Below are 18916 nucleotides of genomic sequence, written 5' to 3' on the forward strand. Positions count from 1 at the left end.
CCCCCCCCCCCGGTGACACTAAGGGGATCTCGTCCATCAACAGAGAACGTTGCATGTCCAGGCTCAGCACAGGCGAGTGTTGGAACACTCTCTTCCGCAGGGCAATCAATATTGCTTCACCGCCTCCAACCGAAACGTGCCCCCCTCCCCCCTAAAGACATCACACCCGCCGAAGATCTTTCAAACCTCCTTCTTCCACCTGAGGTATTGTTAGCTCAACCATCACCCCCAGAGGTATGTGCCCTGCAATGTTCAATACCCCTCCAAGGCCGCATTCGGCTTCCCGTACGCAACATGGTCACGACGATGAGGTTCTATCTTGGAACCAAAAGGGCGAGTTTGTCGCCATCGGCTCAACATCCTACGTTGAACACTTACCCAATGGTATCATCATCAAGACAGCCTGGTCCGGCGGCGACCGTGCCCAACAGCGACGCCGCGAGATCGCTACAGAGGCCGAGATATACGATCGTCTTGGTGAACATCCTTGTTTAGTGAAAAAGATGGCCTGGGATCCAGACGAACACACCTTGACCCTGGAAGATATGCCCGACGGAACGCTCAAAGACTATCTCGAGTCCTACGCGGACGTGCCTCTGGAACAGCGCAAAAAATGGGCAACTGAAGCTGTTGAGTGCGCACAATTACTGCACAGCTCGGGTGTTATTCATTGCGATATTGGGCCACACAATTTCCTCCTGGATAACCGTCTTCGTCTTAAAATCATCGACTTTTCTGGCTCCTCCGTCGACGGCTCTCGCACTGAGATCAGCCCCGGCACTCGATACGCAGCCCCCACACTGGGCCGCTCTTTGCAGTGGACCGCGACAGTCAAAGCCGACCTCTTCATTCTAGGTTCAACGATATACTGCATTATGACGGGCAAACCTCCGTTTGAGGAGTTTCAGAGTGAAGATGTTCAGAAGATGTATAGCAACCAAGAATTCCCCGACTTGGCTGACATACCTCATGCGGATCTAATCCGAGGCTGTTGGTCCCAGGATTTTGAGTCGGTGGACAGGCTGGTTCCTCTCTTGAACGTCGAACAGAGGATTGAGACTGTGTAAAAGCCTCAGCGGGGCTCGTTCAGAGCCCATAAGGTTAGGGCCAGAAGTATTTGGCGGACTTCAACGGGACGTCTTAGCAGCCACAGGTGTCTTTCCACTGTGCATTCATGGGCATATGCTCCTCTTCTGCACACATTCTCAATGTTTGTGACGCCAGATGCTGCTATGGGGTCTGCCTTAAACATTCATTAAGGGCTGCAGTTGCTTATTTGCAACCAAAATGTGGACCTAATGCTGGCTCACAGCAGTGCGAATCATAGGACGTCCGGAGAATCCACTTGCTTACATACAAGTTTGGCTCTGGATAGTGGAAAACCTCATCTCGAAATGCCTCGGCAGATGGTTTGTAGTCTTCGTGCCATATCCAGAAAATCAGAGCATGTTTCCAAGAGGAAGTGACACATTCCCCAGACTGTACTCTATGGGTCCCAATGTTTGTACAGCTCTAGTTCGTTTTACCCCCACTGTTACAACCAGCTCACAGCCATGAAGAAGATAGAAAAGAAACAGCATCTTTTGGCGGTTGTTGGCAGCAGGTACATGTGATCCAGAACAAACAAAGACAGCGGACAACTGGGATGATTAAGAAAGGTTGACGTTTAACCCCATTGTAAGGCGATCAAGTAAACCAAGTAGTCATCTTGCAGGCACCATTACGTCACTTTGGTGGGAGAGAAGGTGTAGTCTGTGGCGAGTACAAACTCTATAATCACTGTCAATTTTGGTAATTACCAGAATCCTGAAGCTGGCGTAGCAGTTGCATCTTCACTTGCCTGGCCCCTATCATGCCAGTGTGCGTGCAACGCTTCACTTGAGGCATCATTTGATTGCTGCATCAAGGCTTGCATGCGAGTGAGGTAAGGCAGCTTGGTGTTTTCACCGTGATTGTTCAATTCATTACCTGCCCTTCTTTTCGTTTCTCGTTGTTTTCATCCCTCCTGAAGCTCCTGGAGCTTTCCCGAGATCGCTTGCGACATGCCGCTCAGTCGCTTTTGCAGATCCGAGGACAAACCACCCAACGAAGACGCAGAGAACGGCATGATCTTGATCCTGCCCTCGACTACAGAGTAGTATGAAGGGCCCTGAGGTAGCGTCGGCCAGCGGCTCGCGCCCGGGAAAGACTCGGACTCGAACTCGGCCAGACGCTTGGAGAGCCGGGTGATGAGGGCCCGCAGACCCGCCAGCCTAGAGAGGATGTGCTGGACGAAGACGCGGTGCTGGTCTTCCTCATCGGAGTCTTCTTCCCCGTCGTCTTCGTCGCGATTATTTGTTGTGTCTTTCCACGGGAAGCACGAGACGACAGACCCGGGTCCGCCGCCACCCGCATTGTCACACGTGGCGGCGCTCACAGCGTCGACGTAGCAGACTTGTATCTTGAAGATGACGAGAGAGAGGAGGACGATCATCTCGCTGTCCCTGGAGCAGGGGCACTGTATGACCTTGCTGATGCTGTCGCTCATTTTCGCGATCCGGCCGTCGATGATACCGAGGTTGGCCGGGCGGTGAGGGTCGCCGTCATCGGGTGCGGCGGACCACGCCTGAGACGGGTCCGTCGAGAGCTGGGCCATGAACTGGAGCATGCGCGCGAAGCAGTGGCATCGAGGAGGACCCGGTCCACTTTGAGGTCGCACGTGGCCGTCAGGGGTGCCGAGAGAGTTCGACGGGGCCGCTCCTGCGTCGGTCCAAGGACTCGGCAGGAAGAAACTCGTCTCGGCCGCGGAGCTGCCGTGGTTCTCAGTCAGCAAACCGAGCCTGACGTCTTTTGTGCTTGCAGCAGAGTCGACACTAGAGCTTCCATGGCTGAAAGCTTGGCCTCTTGTTCGAATAGGTCTGTGGTCGCCAGAGAGTCTCGAGAGCGGCGTCAAGGAGCTGAAGGTCGAGTCCTCGACGTATGTGAATGATTCAAGAGAAACGCCCACACTCTCCAGCTCGGACGAGGTAAAGTGCTCTGCGGAGGACGACGACGACGTGATGCTTGGGGAAATGAGAGCCGTCAAGAAGTCGGGCCAGTCTTGATGGCCGGTCATAGGAGGAGCTGTGAAGGCAAATGCGTGCTGTGACGATGCTATCTCCGCCTCGAACACTGTGTCTGGAGGTGGGAATGACGCCGCCCTCTTGGCCCCTTGTGGCCAGGCCGTCGTCGTTGTCGCTGCCGCAGTCGGCTTCGGCGAGCGGCCCACATCGAGCGTGTGTTGCTGTTGGTGTTGTTGCTTGTGGGAACGCTGCGTTCGACGGACGCGCTTAGAGGCACCGTAGACGCAGGTCTTCAGTCTCTTGACGCAATAAGCGCACGCCGGCTTCTGCTGCGTGCACTTGATCTTGGCCGTCGCACAGGTGTCGCAGCTGTTGCGCAGTTTGGTCTCATGCCCGGCGTAGTCACTCCGGGATCCAGGGGCCATTGTAGACACAAGAGGTATGTGGATAAGAAGGTACAGTAGGAAAAATTGTTTCTTCAGTTTCTTTTTTTGCGACGGTTGCGTTTGGGCTGGCTTCTAGCGGTCAGAATACGATCTCTCTTGGTAACGTCAGGGTGAAGTGTGTCGATGCGAGCTCACACGAATCGGACGCAGATAAGTATTACACCCGCAGGCCATAGGCCGCACGAACTCTTGGTTGGTGTGACATTCGAGCAACGCCCTCCGCGTTGCCCCGTCCTCGGCTTGCCTTTTCATTGAAAACATGGATAAAGTGGCGTTTCTGGCTTGCAGACAGATCTCTTTGCGGTCCCTTGACTGTGGAGCAATCATCTGCTCATCTATCACCTCGATCGGTCATTTCGCTTCGCTGTTGGTTCTTGGCTCCATCCAGCTCCCTGTTTCTTTTCATCTCCCTGTCGGTTCCTCTCTTTCAGTCCGAAAAACCCTGTCTTCGGAAGTTCAGACAAACGTCCACGTAAGGCTAGCGTAGAAAGAGAGCAGAAGGATTGGAGCTGCTGGAGAGTTGTATCCACCCGCATTCTCTCTCACTCACATCGTCTTGGCTCCAGCCAGATCTCGACTGGACGAAGAATCGTGTTTCGTGTTGCTGACGTATCGGAGGAGAAACGTAGGCTCTCCCTTACCTTACTGGCCTAGACTCTTGTCAAGGTTACTGCGGGATTTTGCATAGTTACTTGGACGTACACGCAACAACACTAGCGCCAACGGCAAGTTTGCTCATCACGCAGGGATTCATCAGCCAACAAGATCCAGCGGCATACATTGTCATCTTGATATGTTTCCGCAAACATTGCAATTCTGCAATCAGGGAGAGGGGTTCAGGATATGCTGGCTGGTAAACGCGAAATTACGACATGCAGTCTCGTCTCTCTGTTCCGCGGTGCGGTGTGACGAGGTTCATGCTGGCAAGCAGGAGATGTTTGTGCGCGTGTAACTGCAACTTGAAGAATCCTGTTGCACCCTGCACTCTGGACCCGCGGCACCGGACCGGACCCAGTGTCCCGATGATTCTCCTGGTAGAGCTGTGCTTCCCGTACATAGGGCACTGAAAATGGCGGTCTACTGTGATGTGGCACCGTGTATCTCCAAGACTCGAGACTCACTACCAACTGTCAATCAAATGGCACAGGGATGAGGAACGAAAGTCCTAATGAGCAAAAGACTATCTTTCAGGGGTGATGCGTTGTAAGGGGGCGCGGATTGACCCCGCCTCTCAGAACAGGTCGGCAGCCACGTTGCCACGGGGGGGCTTGTCAGTTCCCAACTTGCATGGATGGTCACTCACCCATCAACGTCGATGAGCGAGCTTAGTTAACTATAACAAGTCCTCCCTTCGAGTCGTTCTGTGTCATTGGCATAGAAAATCTTCGAGATACTCTTTAGACGAAAGAAGTACCGCGCCGTCGCCCGTTCGTCTGACCGGATATGGCTTCGCAAGAACACGGGAGCCATGAGGATACAGTTGTGGCTTTCGGACTATCAACCCTTTCGGAGACGTGTCCCTTAGCTTCTACTTCGGCCACGACTCTAGGCCCTATTCCATTTCCAAAGTCCGCTTCTGAACTGCTTCAGGGTCTGGTCAGACAGGTAAGGCATGGGGATGTCCAGATTTCGGAACGACGAGATTGGGAGCCACCCTCAAGGAGAGAATGTGACTGACCACTCACAGACACAACTGCTGGCATGTCTCCAGTGGCTCGGCAAGTTTCAGATCCTGGCGTACGTCCCGTTGACGGATACCCTGGCCTACAACGACCTGGCCGACCTGGCCGGCGTGCCTCCGTCGCAGATCCGGCGGATCGTTCGGATGGCCGCGACAGTCGGTATCCTCTGCGAGCCCCAGCCCGGTCACGTGGCACACACTCCCCTGTCGGCCCAGATATACAAGAAGCCTTCATACTTGGATGCCGTACGGTTCACTGCTGAGACTGTGGTCCCTACCTCGTTGCGCATGGCAGACGCCACTCGACGAAAGATGCAACATCACCAGGAAGATGCCAATCCGTTCAGGATCGCCACGGACTCCTCGCTTTCCCTGGCGTCCGCGTGCGAGAGAGATCACAAGCTCCATCGCAGAGCTATCACCTTTCGACGGTTGACATCAGTCAACAGAACGAGTGCCGTGCTTGAAATGCTTTCCTCCGTGAACCTTGAGGAACTTGGACAGACCGTAGTCGACGTGAGTGCAATCTGGTGACTCGCTGGAGTTCCTCATCACAAGAATGAAGATGGCCGTGATGACTGACGAGATGACGAGGCAGGTAAACTCCACTTCGACGGCGATCGCGAAATCTCTCCGCTGTCGCAACCCATCCCTTCATTTCGTGGTCCAGATGCACGAAGGCACCAAGCAGAAGACCGAGTCAGCGTGCTCGTCACGACGATTCGAAACCTCAGGTTGGCTTGAGATCCAAAACCGTGCTCACGGGACGACGCAAAACGAGACCAACGCCGCGGTCTACCTGCTCCACGTCCCCGACCCTTTCTTCTACGCGTCCTCCGGCGCACACGCCGAGGTCTGCGTGGCCGAGCTCCGCGCCCACTTCGACATGCTACGCACCAACGAGACGGCCACCGTGATACTCATCGCAGACGTCGTCCCGGAGCGTAGCGGCGGCGACGGCTCCCCGGACGGGCCGGCGGCGGCTCGGGCTCGGTTGAACGACCTGCTGCTGCTCCAGGCGGGACACGACGTCGTCTTTGACGTGAAGCGGCTCAGGGCGCTTTTGGAGTTTGCCCGCGAGGGCTCGGACAGGGTTACGGTGGTCAAACAGCTTTCGTCGGCGAGCCATTCGTCGGTTGCCTTTGTGTTGCGGTCCCGGAGTCTTTCGAGTTCAGGGCCATTTCCGTGGGGACATGAATCATATCGAGTTTCTGTGCGCAATGAGACTACATCTATAGGATAGCCAAGGTCGAATTTTGTAGAAGCCGCACCACTCGGGGAGAAAATAGTCCTCCTACGGTTATATGTAATCCTCTTGCAGGCTGCCCTCGAGCGGATTTCCGCCTATCATGGTCAGGTGTTGCTGAAAGGCATCCGTAGGGGCTTCTTCAAGCCCATGTCTCGACGTGCTAGTCAAATCAGATCCCGCGAACATAACTAGCTAGATCTAACGCGCTCAAAACATTCTTACTCAGACAGTCACGCGTCTTCACGCTCAAAGACCGGAATAACAAGCTACCCGCCCCCTCCATGTAGTCAACGTGTAATTAGGCAAGCTTTCCGAAGCTGTTGTTTGCGTGTTCCCCGAGTCCGAGCCCCGAGACTCGGCGCCGAGTCCAGAGGTGAGACCCGGGTCTTATGTGGTGGTCTTTGAAAGGAATAAGATGCGTAGGGCCAACACGAGCAATTGCTCGCTTTGCTTTGGTTCATGGATCCCGAGTCGGTTATACCTCAGGCGTATGTGTGTATATATACATGTATATGCTGGTTGTGGGTGTGCTTCAGTGACACCTCAACTCCATGCGCAACTGGAAAGTCACAAAAGACCAGCGCAATGACAAGAAAGACGTCTCCGCGGTTACGAACTATGTGTTTGTAAACACGGGGAGGAGTCCGTCAAGTTTCTACAGTGTTGGCTTTGAACCCCGGACGCGAAAGGCAGATTCAGAAGCCTAGAAGATTAAGTAGACTGCCAATCCAACACCTCCAGTGCACACTGCTCCAGCTCTTCGACTGTCGTACCGGCGTAGATCTCGTTTTCGGCGCCGTCGGGCAGGCCCTGAAATCTACGGCCCAACCCTGTCAGTCGTTAGGGCTTGCCAATCCTTCGACTGGGGCTGTCAATATCCCTTCACCGGTTGGATCCGAAAGAATCCCAGTTCAGGTATGAAGGTGGCGGCGCGGTTAAGGCAACTCGAGGGTGTGTGTCACCTGAAGACTTTGGTCTTTCTCTCGCCGCTACGTGATGCCGAGAATGTAGTTCACTGTAACCGTGTCCTCTTGCGCGGGCGATGGCTGCGGCTCGAGGTCTGTAACGAGACGCACTGCCATCTGGGTATCACGAGGTCCTCTGACCAATTTTGTCGCCTATTAGTGGGGTGGGCATCACACCACATGGACGAAACTGCTCGCCTCATCACGCCCAGTTCTCCGGGCTGATGCCGATGTTACCCACGCTCCAGCGGTCGAGGTCCATGAGCCCGTCTTCATCCCGCTCCTTCTCGTCAATCGGCCGCGCGAACTCGGTCAGGAACCGGAGCATCCAGCGGTCCATCCGGTAGCTCGTGTTCATGCTCTTGCGGCACAGCTCGTGGAAGGTCCTCAGGCGGGCGAAGCAGACCTCGAGGGCGGGCCAGTAGACGCGCAGGGCGACGAGGGTGTTGAAGTGGCGCTCGAGGGTGGCGCGGGCGTTGGCGATCTCGGCCTCGTCCGTCTCGAAGAGCAGCGTGTGGATGAAGATGGACGACGTGATGACGATGATGTGCCCGAGCATGTTGAACTTGGCGTCGCAGCCGGGCGTCGTGTTGGCGAGGTCGATGATGCGCGACATGGAGATGGCGTTCTCCTTGCACTTGCGGGCGAACATCTGGGCCGTCGGCGACGTGGGGAAGCGCTGGACCTCGTCGAGGTACTGGTAGTAGAGCAGCTGGCTGTAGTGGTAGTGGCCCGTGTGCACGGCGATGAAGATGCGGCCCAGGCCCTGGGAGGCGAAGGAGTGCAGGTTGCTCGGTGTGTCGCGGAGGCTCGGGGGCAGCTCGACCTCCCAGGCCTCCAGCTCCTGCGACAGCTGCGATACGGTCTCGTCGATGTTGGTGACGTCGACATCCGACGTGAGGCTCTTGATGGCGTCATTGACCCTCATCAGGATGCTGTTCAGCTTGATCATCTGGGCGATCAGCGAGTCCTCCCGATTGGGGGATAGGATGAAGTCGAAGTGGTTGTTGGTGGCGCGCGTCATGTTGAGAAACGTCGATTCGTTCATGGGTAGCGGGACGTCCATCCGGCGGTTCATGAGGCGCGGGAGGTTGACGCCGGTGGAGGACCAAACATCAATCATGCAGAGCGACCAGTACACTGCGAGCGAGCGTCAGCGGCTTTGTCCCTTCATCATCTGCCCCTAGGGGTCCCATTTATATAGAACTACCTCTGATGTGAATCTCCCGCTGCAGCGGGTCAGGGGTCGGCAGGTTGGGCAGATCCTGGTAATTGGCTATCCTGCACGCCGCCGAGTAGAAGACGGTCTCGGCGCCGGCCTCGCCCTCGACAATGGAGTATGCGCCGAGGAGAACACAGGCTTGGATGCTGGTAAGAGATACGTCCCGCAGGTTAAGCAGCAGGTTTCCCTCGTTTGCGAAGAGCTCCCCTCTTGAGATGGGGGAGATTCCGTTGAAAATGGGGTTCGAGGAGAACCTGGGACGTGTTAGTCGGGTCGGGTGAATGAAAATCGAATGCCCTGCCACTGCAGTTCAAGTCACTCTCTGACCTTGCTGACAAGGCCATCATGCCGTACACTAGCACCAGCGGAGCGGTGCCTTCGTGGAGATCCAGCATGAAGCTGGGCCTGTGGAAGAGAGAATGGAGCTGGTCGTGGATGTACTTGAAGTACAGCTCCACGAGCTCGAAGCAGAGGGCCTTGTCGGCGACGGCGGCCGAGGGCGTGATTCCGGGCGGGGTGGCGATCATGATCTCGGTGACGGTGGGCGTCTTTGGCGTCATACTCGTCGCTGAGACGGGACTGATGGGCGTGGCCTTGGGTTGGATGATGGAGCCGGCGCGGGAGCAGGCGATGTTCTGCGTCGCGCAGTACGTGCACTGGCCGCCGCCGACGGGCACCTCGCACTTGCGCCGTCGCGCGCTGTCATGTAGGCGTGAGCGGGGCTGTCACTTCACGGTAGACAGAGGAATTCGGATGATGATGGCCTTACCGACATGCCGAACAGGCAGTTGAGTACCTCATTGTTGTTGGGTTATTTCCGTTGAAAAGAGACTGGCAACCCGCAGTCTCGACTGCAACCGGCGGCGGTACTTGACGTCTTTTTGTATCGTTGAGGCCGTGCTGTCACCTCGTGTGGCCTCCTAAGGCTATGTCGTCTGGCCTCTGATCTGATGTGCGCGCGCGAGGAGACGTCGACGGTCCGGGATGAGGTGATGGAACCCCCCCGGAGGAAAAAAAGAAAAAGAAAATAAAGGAAAAATTAATAAAGAAACAAACGCAAGCGCAAGTCACCTGCCACCTGCTGCTGCTGCTGCTCTTGCCTTTCCGTTCGGTGCATGTACCTCCTTCCTTCCTGGCTACAGCAACTGGTCGGGAGTGCGCTTCTTCCCCGCTTTCTCGGAACGACGTCCGGGGCTCTCACTGGCTCGGTTAGGTTCGACGCCCCTCAAATGCGGGTCCTCTCCGCATGTTTTGTCCGTCTGGTATTTTACGCTAGCCAGATTTAGTTAGTGACCCGGTGGGTCCGTGATGGGTTTGCGGAGCGACGAGCCGAACGATTCTCTTGCCCCGGTGTCGAGCTGCTCCGGCCTCGTCTCTCCTCCTCAATGTTCGTCCTCCTGCGGATCCTGAAGCGCGTCTTTTTTGGTTCGATGCGACGCTCTCCATGCCTCCAATACCGGCCGCGCCTGCATAACTCTCCGGGTCGAGGCCCCGTGGCTTTTTGTTGGTTCGTGTCGATGGAAAACGGTATTAGTGAATGCACCTCCATCGAGAAGTTGGTGCGTACCCCGTCCCTCCGTCCAATCAAGCCTGCTGGTGACCTCAGTCCACTTTTGATAGAACGGTCGAAACGAGGGCGGCTTCCCTTCTTCGAGCCTCGAACTGGGCTTCCATTCCCGTATGGGAGGGTTGCGCCGCGCGACTGAAACCCCCTTGTCCGTCCGAAATGTCCGTCGATCGTTCCTGTCTCCCAGCACTCTATCGGCGAGTTGGCTGCATGCAAGCTTTGAGCTCAGCTGGAGTTCGACTGAGAATACGCCGGCTGTCCATCCAAATCAGGTGAGTTGCTTGGATGGTTTGGGCTCTTGTGCAGAGAAACATTGGATGACCTGCCTCCGTCGTTTCCGAAGGGCCGAGTTCCTCTAGGCTCTGCCCCTCCCCAGACGGGACCTCCCGCAGCCCCCTCGTCCATTGTCTTTGTTTGCCACTCGGGAACATCCACATGAAGCCGTCTCTCCTTCTCTCTCTTCCTCTGGTAAGTTTTCAATGTTACCCTCACTCCGTGCTGAAAACGAAAGAGGTTGCATCATGGAGCAGACCCGGCCAGAATGGTGGCCTATGTTTCCTCTTGCAGCCACGGCGCTCGACAGCATGGCCCGAGTTGGCTTGAGATGCGATCGCGTCCTTGATACATAACCCAACATCAAAGGTTGCATATCTCCGGCCACCATGGGCTTGTCCTTTTGGCTGTCATGTCGTTCCTTCACACCAACACGTCTGCCCCAGACCGCTCTCTTGTCGCATCGTAGCGGAATTGTCGGGAGTAGTCCTACCCAGGCCAGAACAATACTTGAACTCTTCCCAGATCAAGGGAGGACTCCCAATCATCCTTCTCTTCGATTGAGAGAGCCATTATTTTGAACGGCTTCCAGATCCCCCACGGTTCTGGGTCGAGTTTTCGGCTCTTCCTTTTCGCACTACAAGCACGGGTTACTAGTCAGCCTTGTTCAATCCTTCTTTCTCCAAACGAGCAACTCGGCGCAAGTAGTAACTGAACACACCTTCAAGTATTTCTGCGTATGATTGCTAATGAATCTGCCGGTACAGGTACTGGGACTCATCTTTCATAAGACGTATCCCCCTCTCGTACAAACTCGCGGCAAACCCTCTTTGGCAGGCTCGTTGAGTCTTGGAACAGTCTGGTTCGTTCGTTTGGAGAACGGTAGCAAATCAAAACCTCGATCTTCCACGGCTTGTTATCGATGCCGCGCTTTCTTCCACATTTGACAATCCGATCTTGTCATTAACGCTGATGTCTAGGATCTGGCATCTGTACATCCACAAGGGAGACGATTGACCGCCGTCTTGACCACATTCTTGATCGTACACTGGTAGTCAATTATTCTGTGGTTCACCACCATGGTCGTCGGCCAAAATTTGATTCCATAGTTGCTGGTTGCCCTGCGCTTAGGGTTATACGTGAGTGCTCGGCTCCCGGGAGCATGGAAGACACTTCGTTGAATTGAGCCTCCGCACTGAATGCCAACAGCATTTTAGTACCTCAGCCAATGACAATCGGAACGGAGGGTATCTTGGTCGTAAAGTAGAGAGTTTTTCTCATGTACAAGGAGCCAAGCCTCTCCAAGAGGCGGATGAAAGATGCATCGTGGTTGAAGAGAGCTGCGGTCACCACACAGCTGGAGTACTCCAAAAAGAAAACCGCAGGTTGAGGCCATTCAAAAACAAGGACCCAAGAGCTGTGCAGCGAGCAAGAATCTTTAATCAGACCGTTCGAACGAAGAAAGAAGAAGAAAGGCCCACGACGCTGTGTTATGTAAACCGGCCCAATCCCGAATCCCGCCAGCGTGGGGCCGGCGAGTCGACAATATCCGCCAGTCCCATCCCGGCAAACCCGCTAGTGGCGGGAAAACCCAGTCCGCGGGATCCGGCGTGGAGAATGCGGGGAGATCTGCGGCGGCCCTTTCCATTCGGCTGCTTCTATTGGGGGCGAAACCCACACATGTCCCCAATATGCAGGGGCGGAGACGCGACTACATAATACACCTAGCTGACGACGATTGTGCCTCTTGGTAGGTACAATTTGGCTCTGGACAGCATTCTTGGAATTTGTGTTTTTGGAGAGGGCTTTGGATAATGCTTTTTGAATACTAGGACCCTTGGGACACTAGGACCCTTGGGATTCGAACAAGACGTGATGTAGAGAGCAAAGAACGACCCCTAGCGTTTGAGGCAGACACAATGTAAGGAGCATACGATCTTGTAAAATGAATGGTCATTCACTATCTTGTGACTTATTTTGAAATAAAACAAAAGCTAGGGTGCATTTTCTTCTGCTCATTTTCTTATGTGTCAACTAATTGGATGCAAGCGTGGCCGTTGCTAGTCTCGAGTACTTCTACCGAACTTGGTCCAAAACGTTCTATCATTTTTCTTGAAGCAGTGAACACCAGGTTTCAATAGAAAACAGCGGGAAGTTGATCTAAAACCAACTCTACTAGCCAAGTTTAGTCAATCATACAGCAGAAGAAGTCCTCTCGTGTCCCAAGCCACGCCCCGCTTGACCTCAGCAGTGGAACAACTGGAATCGACAAGTTCGCAGTGCAAACTCTTCGGCAAGGCAGCTTTGGTGAGTCTCGGCGAAACGGCCATCTCTCAAGGGCCAGAAAACAGGTTTTTATGAGGAGGTACTGTAGACTCTCCGCCGACCTCCAGAAGTTGAGTTGCTAAAGCAGAAAACCACTGGCAAATCGGAACCCGGTGACAAGCATTGTAAGGTCAACGTGGCTTGTTGCTCTGAGGAAATAGCAACTCATGTGTCGTGTGTCTATTGCTGAAGTCTCTCCGAGAATTTAGGCGGTAACGCCTGCCTCGCAGAAACCAGGCATCCCCACCGTCAATCAAGCTTTGCAGAGAGGAGACGAATTCCACCGAGGCCACATCATCATGCATGAGGCAACATAGAATCGGCGTCTTCCGCAGAAAGCTATTCACCTCGTCTTTCCACACGATTGTCTCACCATAGCAAGGGTGAATGTCAATCAATGCTTTGTTTAGATCCTTCGAAGCCAAAGCATCTGTAGAAGAAAACATCACGTCGGCGCGGACTACTCCTGGCCCGTATTTTCTCGCATGAAAAAAATACACGACGTCGCATGTACCGGGGTATGCTCTTGCTCGCACGTCGGCCCAAGCTGCAATGACCCGGTACAGGCCCTTGTAGGGAGACGGCTCTTGATGGACCCCCCAGTCTACTTGGCTGGTATTCCAAAACGCTGGTTCAACTAGTGTGGAACGAAACTGTTTCCAGCATTCAAGATGAGTTGCCCATTTCAAAACAAAACCGCAGCAAGCAGCCCGATGCTAGCACCAGGCCCTACTTAGCTGTTGTAACTTGATACTTGCTACTAGAATGACTCATTATTCGTGCAAGCGGAGCTCAATAAGTTTGTGGCCTTCGGCCGGTGACCCAGGTCTCCAACCGAAACACCGAGTACGAATTAGGCTCTACTCTACGCTGTGGGGCCATGCTTCTCTTCGGACAAACCCAGTGTCCTTCGTCTCTCCCTTCCCTGGACGTCATAGGACGTTAATTGGCCTGCTGCCTCATTTTGCGGAAACCAACTTCCGCACACGCACGTCAACTGTGAGACCAACATCCATACTTTCTAGCCACGACAATCGGGCTTGATGGGCTGAGCTCTGTATCACTGAGTGCCGAGCCTCAGGTGGACTTGAATGCAACCAAACGAATACATGGAACTGGGCAAAAATAATCAGCGCGACACTGTGACTGCAACGCCTCGGAGATTAGCATCCTTCAGGTTGGCAATTATCGGCTATTAACCTGGCTGGGTTGGTCTTGCAGCATTGACCAATAACCGTCTTACCTCCGGGAAAGCTTTGTAGGCTAAGCTATGAAACTTTCAAATGAAGCTATAGTAGACGGAAGCTTCCGCGCGAGTAAGTTCAATCTCCTCATACTTTTACGAAACCCCCAAAGGAGGCGAGCCGTACAAAACAGAATGCCAACCCACAGTTGAGAGTTACCTGGGCCGGCGGCTGTAGCCCCAACTGAACGTTCTTCGGGAAGGGAAGCATCAGCGGGAACCTTACATCGTTGGTTGTCCCTAGTCACAGTTCAGAGTTCAGCCGGTGTCTCGACATCCCACCGCTACCAAATCTGGTTTCTACATCTGAGATGGTAAGGGGTCACTGTGAAACGTAGGCCCTCAGAATCGAGCTCGTCTGTCCTCCGAGCTCACAATGTCTGCTGAGTCGTGCAAGCCCCGGCGGCACATTCCAGGGGTTCCCGCCTTCACTTAACACGGTTTTTGTGTTCGTCTGAGGCGTTGAGATGCTGCTTGAATGACGAAATTCCGAGTTGGTTTGAAAAAGAGCTTTAGGCATGTACCAAGACCGATTTACGGTTAAGATGTTGAGATGCCGCTACAGTGACAGACTGCCGACTCTTGACTTTGAAGAAGAGCTTCGGGTAAGTGGCGAGACCGAGTCTGGTTAATCCATCAAAGCTGAAACCTGGGCAGGGGGGTTATTTTGCCATTTTCAACGCCGTTGTTCCACCACTTGGTCCCATCGGCTTCATAGAGTTTTCTTTCGTGATTTTAAGTTATCCAGCATGCTAGGTATATGATGCTGGTCAGATGACTTGTCGACTTGACTCAATCAAAACCCTCCGGTGCTGTGTCCGAAGGAGGAAGTCCGCCCCCCCCCTCTATGCCTGTAACGTCCAACCGAAATCCAGTCCCCCCTTGCACTCGCAAATCAGGTACTTTGGCTGTTTCTTATTTAACGTGCCGTGGCCTCCCTCGGATACGGCCGGGTATCAAACGACCTTGGAAACATTGCAATCATGGATTCGGTCTCGCCCGTTGCCTATAGCACCGATACTAAGACGAGGAGGCTGAGGAACTCCTGTGACCTCTGTACCCGGTCAAAGTTGAAGTGCGACCAGATGAAGCCATCGTGTAACCGCTGCGTACGACGCGGCCAAGGTTGTGTTTACAGCCAAGTCCGAAAAGCCGGGAGGCCGCCCAAGACTCCGAACAAACTTCAGGGTGCAGACTGGAAAATCCGACTAGACAAAGGCGGGAAAAACCTCTCGTTCTATACTTCCAGCCCGCGCGATTCATCAACTCCTGGCAGCACCACTTGGCCTATTCACGCGACCGCATCCGTTTCGTCCGACAGCCGAACGCCATCCCCATCAACAGGCGAAGGGATGGAAGACAGGATGATGGGGTATTTCGACAACTGTTCGTGGGATTCGGAGACCCTCTTGAGCACTCTCTTAGACGCAGAGAACGGCTGGTCGCCAACGTACGACTCAACCGCCCTCGATTTCCACGACGGGAGGAATCACGGAATCGACAGTTTCCACCATGTCAACACCAACTTCCCGTCGCATCCTGATCTGCAGCATTCACTGCTGAACCAAGACATTCGGGCTTGGATAGGTCACCAGCACGTCCAATCGATGAATCCATGCTTTCCGGATTCGCTACAAGAGTCGCTAATGTCCTACTCGACGACGATGATGCCGGGAAAAGAACAACTCGGAGCCTACGAGTCTGGATTGACAGGCCATCTCGAGCCGTTTGGAAACGGGAAATGCAACATGGATTCGGAAAGAACACCCAGGAGTTATCATGGCTTATGAGGCTTTTTTTTTTTTTTTCTTCTTTTTTCTCATAGAAGCGATCAGGAAATCCTTTTGACAGAAACAAACAACAGGAATTGGGAGTGATTTCAACCATCTCCCAACCGCAAGAGTAAACTTCAACATGTTGCTGCAAACAATCCCCTTGAGTGAGAACTGCAAAAAGTGGTACTGAAACAAGAGAGACGGGGTTGCCTGCTAGGGACTATTGGAGTTGTGGTTGTCTTGATATTCTTCCAAATAAAACTGTTACGGGCCATTCTGATCCCCTCGTTTTATTGTGTCCCATATAGCCTGGATTTCTCCAACCCGCAGTATCACAACTCATCCGAACGTGCGGGAAAAGACCTTGGAAAGACAGGTGTCAAACTCTGAAGAATTTCGTCAGAGGCTCACGTCATTTGCCTCCCACGAAATGGTGACGTTTGCCGGCGAAGTTTGTTTGTGGACAGCAGCCCACGAGAGAGATCAGTCAGTCGCATCTCTTTTCGCGGGAAGAGATGCCAACCTTGTCACAGTGCCGCTTGTTGGCTCAAAACGTAATTATCTTCCAGTAACCTGGTTTAACTTACAAAGTCTATGCATACCTGAACTCAGTTGGCATGACTTTTTTGTGACATGACTTTGCTGTGTCATGACGCGGGGATCATCCCCTTTGTGTACCAGGGAATGGCACGCCACTTTCAAACCGTGATCGTTGCATTGTAGTGAAACGCCAGCTAACATAGCACCTCCATGTTTAAGACTCCCTCATGATATCGTGGTCGTACTCCGGGTTCACCCACTCGGGTTCACCAGCCTTTTGCCTCATCTTCCCGCCGTAGAGATGCAGAAGTGCCAAAGCCGGAATGCAGAAGAAGATGGTGATGATGCCATGCCCCGCAAACGTCCACGTGTAGCCCACATTCGTGACCCAGGGCGCGATGAAGAAGGGGTCGATGAAGGCGCTGAGGTTGAGCAGCACGGCGTAGAAGGTGATGACGGCCATGCTCTGTAGAGGGTATGCGTCGACGATGTAGGAACAGATGACGGTGTTGCCCATTTGGATACCAGCACCGACTGTGGACGACCGAGTCAGCAAGTCCAAAGCAAAAGGTAATCAAGGAGAGAGAGTAATAGGTTCTCAGGGGGGGTGGGGGGCCTTACACAACGCGAAAGCAACTTGACCGACCATCCAATGGTACGCGTTGTCGATACTAACACCCCAGATAATGAGGCCGATAGACGTCAAGACGGCTGCGGGATACGCTAGCCACAGACGCATCTCGGCCGTCTTGATACCATCGTTGCGCTTCGCGAGCTTGACCACCAGCCAATCGCTCAGCTTGCCAGAGAAGAAGATTTCCGAAACCAGCGTGCCTACGATCAGGCCGATAAAGAAGAGGCTTTTTGTCGCCCTCGTTAGAATCGTTTTTCCCCTTTACGCCGACTTGGGAATTAAAAGAGCGGGAAGCAAAAAGCGCAACTTACCCCTGCGTCTGCGGCGAGTAATCCGCGTATGCGACGGGGATCATGGTGATGACGGACAACACCCACCAGTACCATCCGAAGCAATAGACCCCTGTCGCGATGGGGACAACGGGGTACTTGAACAGCTTCCCGAACCGGACGATCGAGGCCCACGCCTTCGGGTGTTTTACCGCGGGCACGGGCTTCACGTTCAAGAAGGCCAACCTCTTGGTCCTCAAAACCCCCAGGGAGTCCGGCGTCGCCTTGCCCGTGGCGATGGTCTTCTCGTCAACGACGCTCCCCATGGCGGGGACGGCAACGACGCCGCTCGTCCTGGACAGCATGTAGTCCCGCGGGTACAGCGTCTCGGGCAGGAAGGCCAGCTCGGCCGCCAGGATGACGGCGAAGAAGATGGCCGTCAGCCACTGGATCCAGTAGTGGTCGACCAGGTCCACGAACCCCCCGATCAGCGGGCCCGTGAGCAGGCCGAGGTCGATGGCCAGCACCCAGAGGCCGACCTTCTGCCCGCGCTCGTGCTCGAAGAACATGTCGTTGATGATGGCCAGGCCGACGGTGGCGGCGGGGCTCACGCCCAGGCCCTGGAAGAAACGGGCGGCCATGTACCCGCCGTACGAGGGGGCCTTGGCGGCGCCGATGGTGGCGGCGAAGGCCACTATGGTTCCGGCGATGAAGATGGCGCGGCGGCCGATGATGTCGGCCAGTGAGGACCAGAGGAGGGGACCGATGGCGAGGCCAAGAGCCGGGATGGCGACGGTCCAGTTTACCATTTCAAGGGTGAGGGAGTACTGATCCTGGAGCTCGGGAAAGGAGGGAACCGTCGTCGTCGTGATGTAGGTGAACATAAAGTACCTGTGGACGTGAGTGGGCGATTAGCATTTGTTCCATGTCCAGGCATCTTGCTTCGAGACTCCATGTCAACATACAATGCCATGACGATGGCCAGAATAGTGTGCTTCTGGAAGAACGACCAGTTAAGGGGGTCCATGGCGTCGCCAGGGACGGGCTGAGGGTGGACGCTGAAGCCATCTTTTGTGAGGATGACTTCTTGTGTTGACTTTCCGACACCGTCATCCACAGGAGTCGATGGAAAGGCTATTTTCTCCTTTTCCGTGATTGAGTCGGCCATCGCGGTCGAGCGCTTCTCCCGCAAGGGTAGATATGCTCCAGTTGAGGTGAGCGGAACTAAGCGTAGAAGAAACAGTAAAAGTAAAAACAAAAGAAGGAATAAGGGGTATCAAAAAAGCAGGAAACTTCGCCTAGGGAGCCAAACGCACGTCAAAAGCACATCTGTTGAACATCAATGGGATGAGAAGCCTGCCATATATCAAATTTGTTTCCCCCCTCCCCCCTCTCCTCGGCGCTCCCTATCTTGCAAGCGTCGTCGATAAACATCTGCAATGCAAGGACAACCCTCCGCCCCCTTGGAGTACTGCAGATCCTGTTCTCTCTGCATGCTCGCTTCGCCATGAAAACCACTGAAACCTGATCAGATAGACCAGACCTTTGGAAAGACAAGCTTTGCGATGGCGAAAGAGACATGCGTCAACCACTCCCACTATCAACCACCAAATAACCCCTGCCCCTTAGCCCCCCCTCCCCCAAGTTCCAGTTTGTTAGGCAATGTCATTAAATAATCTCGTACTC

At 54.2% G+C, this 18916-nt stretch overlaps 6 protein-coding genes across 6 annotated transcripts; 3 read left to right on the forward strand and 3 right to left on the reverse strand.

Moving 5' to 3' along the window:
* Nucleotides 1-248: 248 nt before the first annotated feature.
* On the forward strand, nt 249-1067 carry CDEST_13467 (Putative protein kinase; the record flags this gene model as incomplete). The annotated part of the gene is made up of 1 exon (XM_062929623.1): nt 249-1067. The coding sequence occupies one exon, from the start codon at nt 249-251 to the stop codon at nt 1065-1067; it is 819 nt and encodes a 272-aa protein (XP_062785674.1).
* Nucleotides 1068-1996: 929 nt separating this feature from the next.
* On the reverse strand, nt 1997-3466 carry CDEST_13468 (Putative aflatoxin regulatory protein; the record flags this gene model as incomplete). The annotated part of the gene is made up of 1 exon (XM_062929624.1): nt 1997-3466. One exon carries the CDS (start codon nt 3464-3466, stop codon nt 1997-1999), a length of 1470 nt encoding a protein of 489 aa, XP_062785675.1.
* Nucleotides 3467-4930: 1464 nt separating this feature from the next.
* CDEST_13469 (Putative O-methyltransferase COMT-type, winged helix-like DNA-binding domain superfamily) lies at nt 4931-6411 on the forward strand (the record flags this gene model as incomplete). The annotated part of the gene is made up of 3 exons (XM_062929625.1): nt 4931-5092; nt 5175-5684; nt 5767-6411. 3 exons carry the CDS (start codon nt 4931-4933, stop codon nt 6409-6411), a joined length of 1317 nt encoding a protein of 438 aa, XP_062785676.1.
* A 403-nt stretch (nt 6412-6814) lies between these two features.
* CDEST_13470 (uncharacterized protein) lies at nt 6815-9637 on the reverse strand. Its single transcript, XM_062929626.1, has 4 exons — nt 9374-9637; nt 8932-9303; nt 8593-8858; nt 6815-8522 (listed from the first exon to the last, which is right to left on the reverse strand). The coding sequence occupies exons 1-4, from the start codon at nt 9403-9405 to the stop codon at nt 7585-7587; spliced, it is 1608 nt and encodes a 535-aa protein (XP_062785677.1). The 5' UTR covers nt 9406-9637; the 3' UTR covers nt 6815-7584.
* A 5350-nt stretch (nt 9638-14987) lies between these two features.
* CDEST_13471 (Putative zn(2)Cys(6) fungal-type DNA-binding domain-containing protein) lies at nt 14988-15803 on the forward strand. The gene has a single exon (XM_062929627.1). It carries the CDS (start codon nt 14996-14998, stop codon nt 15800-15802), a length of 807 nt encoding a protein of 268 aa, XP_062785678.1. The 5' UTR covers nt 14988-14995; the 3' UTR covers nt 15803.
* A 525-nt stretch (nt 15804-16328) lies between these two features.
* CDEST_13472 (Putative major facilitator superfamily, MFS transporter superfamily) lies at nt 16329-18533 on the reverse strand. The gene is made up of 4 exons (XM_062929628.1): nt 18196-18533; nt 17273-18121; nt 16949-17187; nt 16329-16861 (listed from the first exon to the last, which is right to left on the reverse strand). Exons 1-4 carry the CDS (start codon nt 18396-18398, stop codon nt 16542-16544), a joined length of 1611 nt encoding a protein of 536 aa, XP_062785679.1. The 5' UTR covers nt 18399-18533; the 3' UTR covers nt 16329-16541.
* Between the last annotated feature and the right edge of the window lie 383 nt (nt 18534-18916).

Source organism: Colletotrichum destructivum, chromosome 9 (genome assembly GCF_034447905.1).
Source record: "Colletotrichum destructivum chromosome 9, complete sequence".
Classification (NCBI taxonomy): Eukaryota; Fungi; Ascomycota; class Sordariomycetes; order Glomerellales; family Glomerellaceae; genus Colletotrichum; species Colletotrichum destructivum.

Excerpts from the sequence above, each read along its gene's own strand:
- CDEST_13470 (XM_062929626.1), bottom strand. The coding sequence starts at position 9,405 with ATGAGGTACTCAACTGCCTGTTCGGCATGTCG. Across the intron at positions 9,304-9,373 it reads ACTGCCTGTTCGGCATGTCG|CGCGCGACGGCGCAAGTGCG; the intron begins GTAAGGCCATCA and ends CCTACATGACAG. Across the intron at positions 8,523-8,592 it reads GCGGGAGATTCACATCAGAG|TGTACTGGTCGCTCTGCATG; the intron begins GTAGTTCTATAT and ends GCTCGCTCGCAG.
- CDEST_13471 (XM_062929627.1), top strand. The coding sequence starts at position 14,996 with ATGGATTCGGTCTCGCCCGTTGCCTATAGCACCGATACTAAGACGAGG.
- CDEST_13472 (XM_062929628.1), bottom strand. The coding sequence starts at position 18,398 with ATGGCCGACTCAATCACGGAAAAGGAGAAAATAGCCTTTCCATCGACT. Across the intron at positions 18,122-18,195 it reads CTGGCCATCGTCATGGCATT|GTACTTTATGTTCACCTACA; the intron begins GTATGTTGACAT and ends TCACGTCCACAG. Across the intron at positions 16,862-16,948 it reads TCAAGTTGCTTTCGCGTTGT|TCGGTGCTGGTATCCAAATG; the intron begins GTAAGGCCCCCC and ends GGTCGTCCACAG.